The 3,758-nt window shown below is 46.1% G+C and overlaps 1 protein-coding gene across 1 annotated transcript; it reads right to left on the reverse strand.

Moving 5' to 3' along the window:
- Positions 1-507: 507 nt before the first annotated feature.
- Positions 508-3,255, reverse strand: REG3G (regenerating family member 3 gamma). Its single transcript, XM_039460068.2, has 6 exons — positions 3,219-3,255; positions 2,830-2,939; positions 2,169-2,287; positions 1,829-1,966; positions 1,063-1,189; positions 508-792 (listed from the first exon to the last, which is right to left on the reverse strand). The coding sequence occupies exons 2-6, from the start codon at positions 2,903-2,905 to the stop codon at positions 725-727; spliced, it is 528 nt and encodes a 175-aa protein (XP_039316002.1). The 5' UTR covers positions 2,906-2,939; positions 3,219-3,255; the 3' UTR covers positions 508-724.
- Positions 3,256-3,758: the final 503 nt, after the last annotated feature.

Genomic DNA, 3,758 nt, shown 5'->3' on the forward strand with positions numbered 1-3,758 from the left:
TTCTCATTATCCCAAAGCAAAGTTGTTGATTTTAAGTTTATTCAGAATTTTCTTGTTTTAAAGAAGAGAGTAATGGCTTCCAAAGCTCTTTATGTCAACAATGTAACCAGAAGTTTAAGTAATTCATTGTTTACCGATTTTATAAAAGTCACCATACAAGATGGACTGCAAATTAAAGAAAAAAGATGATCCTTCATAGAAAATCATTGAGAAGTTTTGTTTTAAGTAATATCAGACTCTGCTAGGGCTGACTGTATCACAGCATCAGGGACAATGTGTGGGCAGTGAGTGTGAGAGGAAGCCCTGTCTTCATTTATTCATGATACAAACCCTGCCTGAGCAGGGCCCACACCTTCATTACAAATACATGGATGGGGATGCTCATACAGTAATTTCCCCTTAGGCCTGGGTGAGATTGGGAGGAGCCAAGACTCAGTGTTTCGTCGTTCCCCCAACTTCTCCCTCCTCTTCCAAAGACTCTTACTATAAGAATAAAACAAAATCATATAGGTATAAAGTCACATTTTTATTATTATTCTCTGAGGTCTTAGGACATGGAAGACAAAGAAGAGCTTAAAATGAAGGTGAGGAGAAAGGAAAAAGAAGGTGGATCATGACGAGGTGGTCAGGTGTTTGGGGAGCATATTCACTTTCAAGGTAGTCTTCACTCTGGTCTTATGCTCATGATGAGCCTCACACCAAACTCAGGTGGCTGACTTCTGCCCTAGACCTTGAACTTGCAGACATAGGGTAACGTTGAATCACAGTTATAATCTTTCCACTTCAGAAATCCTAGAAAGACAGAATGTAAAATGCATGGGGCTGGGGTAAACTTGTGAACCCAATGAAAAGGCATCCCAGGTTTCAGCCTAGGATTTAAAGCTGCTCTCTCATCATCACCAGTATCTCAATCCAGGGGAAGGAGACTCAAAAAAGCAGAGATTTGAGGAGATGGGAGAAGATACATCAACACTACATTTCCTAGCTGAAAAGGATTTCCTAAAGGTCAGGTCTAGAAATGGGGTGAAAGTGCTAGGAAGAGGCGGCTCTTCTGTTTCTTACCTGTGCTTCTTGACAGGCTCCCACAGTGGCCAGGGTTTGTGATGGTGGAGGGATTTTTCTCCCATGCGAAGTAATTCATCACATCAGTGCTACTCCACTCCCATCCATCTCCACCAAGCTCGGCACCCTATAGAGGAGGCAGCCATGTGAACAAAATAGCCATTGAAGCTCTCTTTGCATGGCCCCTTAGCTGTAACACCTGATACCCTCCCCAGCCTCAGGAATTTTGGTCTGCTTGTCCAGATGCTACCCTAGAGTCCTCTGCGATGGAAGCTCTCCTTGACTCCTTGTTGTTATTGGCAAATCACAGCCAATAAACACAAGATCTTTGGAAACACTCAAGGTAATATGCTACTTACAGAACAATAAGTTCTGTAGCATTTGTGATTAGCCTGTGAACCTCACAGATAATGTCTATTCTGGGGGGGGGGGGTGCAAAATTGATCCTATCTTAATTTAGAATTCCCTCAGAATAATAGATGCAGACTCCCTGAAGCTTATATAATTGATTTGTAAGCATTCATGTGAGAATTATGTAAAAGGTTTTACAAGAGTCTGATTAATTTTATCTAAATATTAGAGACCTCCACAGATTTCAGCTTTTCGGTTGTCTCATGGACTTTCTTTTCCCCCAAATGTTCCCCAGAATCTGAGCTCCAGTGCTCTCTGAAGTACTTCCTAGGCAGGCACAGGGGACAGGGATTGGGCCTGGGCAACAACAGCAGTCAGCGTGAGAGGTAACAGAGAGGAGAGGATATACTCGCACCTGTGTGGGGTCATGAAGACCAATCCAGACGTACGAATAGTGGTGATTAACGCTCTTGACCAGGGAGGACACGAATGATCCCTCCGCCCCGCTGAGCACAGACACCAGATTTCCAGAGGGCCGCTTCTGGCAGGCCAGCTTTGAAGGGGAGACAGAGAATGAGAGAGAGCTTCAGACCTGCTGGGGGATGGCAGGGCAAATGTAGGTGGGAGGACGACTGTGTGAAAGATAAGTGCATTCCTCCTCATTCCCAAGGAACTTTCCTGAATGGAGACCCTCCTCCCCATGAAACCTGCATGGACTTTCCCCGTCACCTCTAATCCCACATCTAACCACTCACATCTGCATCTATCCAGGATTTTGGTGACGTAAACAAGGCATAGCAGTGGGAGCCATAGGCCTTGGAGCCTTTGGGACAGCTGATCCGCGGTAAGGGCAGTTCCTGCTGGGGATCCTCACCTGTGGTGGAAGAAGAGGGATAGGGTAAAATGAAGAGTGGGGATTGGGCTGGGAGAGCACCTTGGGGAATACCTAGGCCTGTCCTGGGGGGGGAGACCACATTCCTGACTCCCCTTCATCTTTCCTCATGTTTTCAGAAGTTCTTTATCTCAAAATAACCCTATAAATGGGGCACCATCTAGTCTCTTATTACCCTTTCCCTTTATTCAACCAGTTAACACTCTCTTCACTCTGGGCTGTCTCTACATTGGGTCCTCCAATTATTGTCCCTCCCCGCATCTCATTACTGACCCTCCACACTTTCCCACTGATGTATATTAGAGTGCACTGACTAAATGGAAGCCATCTCATTCCATTGTTAGTGGACCACCGTGGAGCCTCCTTCTGCAAGTTAACCTGAAGGAAGGAGTGATGATGCAGGAACTGCAGGCAGGCTCATTAGACACCACACCATCACCTCACGTGACAGGCAGGAGCCTTCCACCTCTTCTTGGCTCTGAGCCTTCACAGGGAACCCACTGCTAGAGGCAGGGGAATCTCACCTTGGACCTGAGACAGGAGCATGAGGCAGGAGAGCAGCATCCAGGACACGCTGGGCAGGGCCATGGGAGGCAGCATGGTGTCTTCAACTTGAGGAGGCAATCAAGGGTCACTAAAGGAAGAGTGGTTAGTGGGAGAACATGCAGAGACGCTATTGCCTTTTGTGTTTTTTCCTTCTCTAGTCCCCTTGGAATAAAGTGATATTGGTCACATCTGTCCTACAGTTCTGAGTGAGTTATGAGTCTGTGTGCTCTTGCATCCCCGAGCCCTCCCAGGACAGCCTTGCTGAGTCTCAGAGCTCCTGTGCTCTCTGAGGAAGAGACCCTCCCAAGCTTCTCCTGTATCATGTGAGGTGGTCCCTCCCTGGGTCTCACCTTGTCTCAGCTCTTACCTCTGTGGTGAGATCTGGTGTGCTTTCTCTGGTCAGGAAACACTGGGTTTTTATAAGAGGATCTTAGGGAGGGGCATTGGAGTGAATAACGGCCCTGTGCAGGCGGGGCCCGGGTCATGGGGAGGCCTTGGCATTGGTTCAAAAGATATCTTTTCAGGAAGGAGACTCTTCCTGGCAAAGGCTGGGAATTGTCACAGTTGCTGCCTTTTTCCCTTTAGCAGGTCAGCACTTTCCCCACAAACAGTTGAAGTTTGCACATTTCCCACCCTCTTCCAGATAACTTCTGAGAAGCTTATGGGAATAAAGGCAGTCTTGTGAACCTGGTATCACATAGTTTAGAAAATATTATGGCATTACATAGTTAAGAGAAATGTCAGAAGTGTGCTTTTGATTAGCCTGCCAGGAACTCCCTTCTGCAGGCATACATGTGAATTTCTTTATACCTTATCTAGTAACATTTAAAATAAATTAATAAATAAAAATTGGGCAGGCATTGAAATTAGAAGTATTGGTGAAGACAATGTATTAGTTGAGATAAAG

The sequence above is a fragment of the Saimiri boliviensis genome, chromosome 1 (genome assembly GCF_048565385.1).
Source record: "Saimiri boliviensis isolate mSaiBol1 chromosome 1, mSaiBol1.pri, whole genome shotgun sequence".
Classification (NCBI taxonomy): domain Eukaryota; kingdom Metazoa; phylum Chordata; class Mammalia; order Primates; family Cebidae; genus Saimiri; species Saimiri boliviensis.

Bases quoted from the DNA above. Each gene is read 5' to 3' on its own strand.
- REG3G (XM_039460068.2), bottom strand. From the start codon at position 2,905: ATGCTGCCTCCCATGGCCCTGCCCAGCGTGTCCTGGATGCTGCTCTCC. The intron at 1,967-2,168 runs GTGAGTGGTTAG...TCCCCTTCAAAG, and splicing joins AATCCTGGATAGATGCAGAT to CTGGCCTGCCAGAAGCGGCC. The intron at 793-1,062 runs GTAAGAAACAGA...CTGTCTTTCTAG, and splicing joins GAGCCTGTCAAGAAGCACAG to GATTTCTGAAGTGGAAAGAT.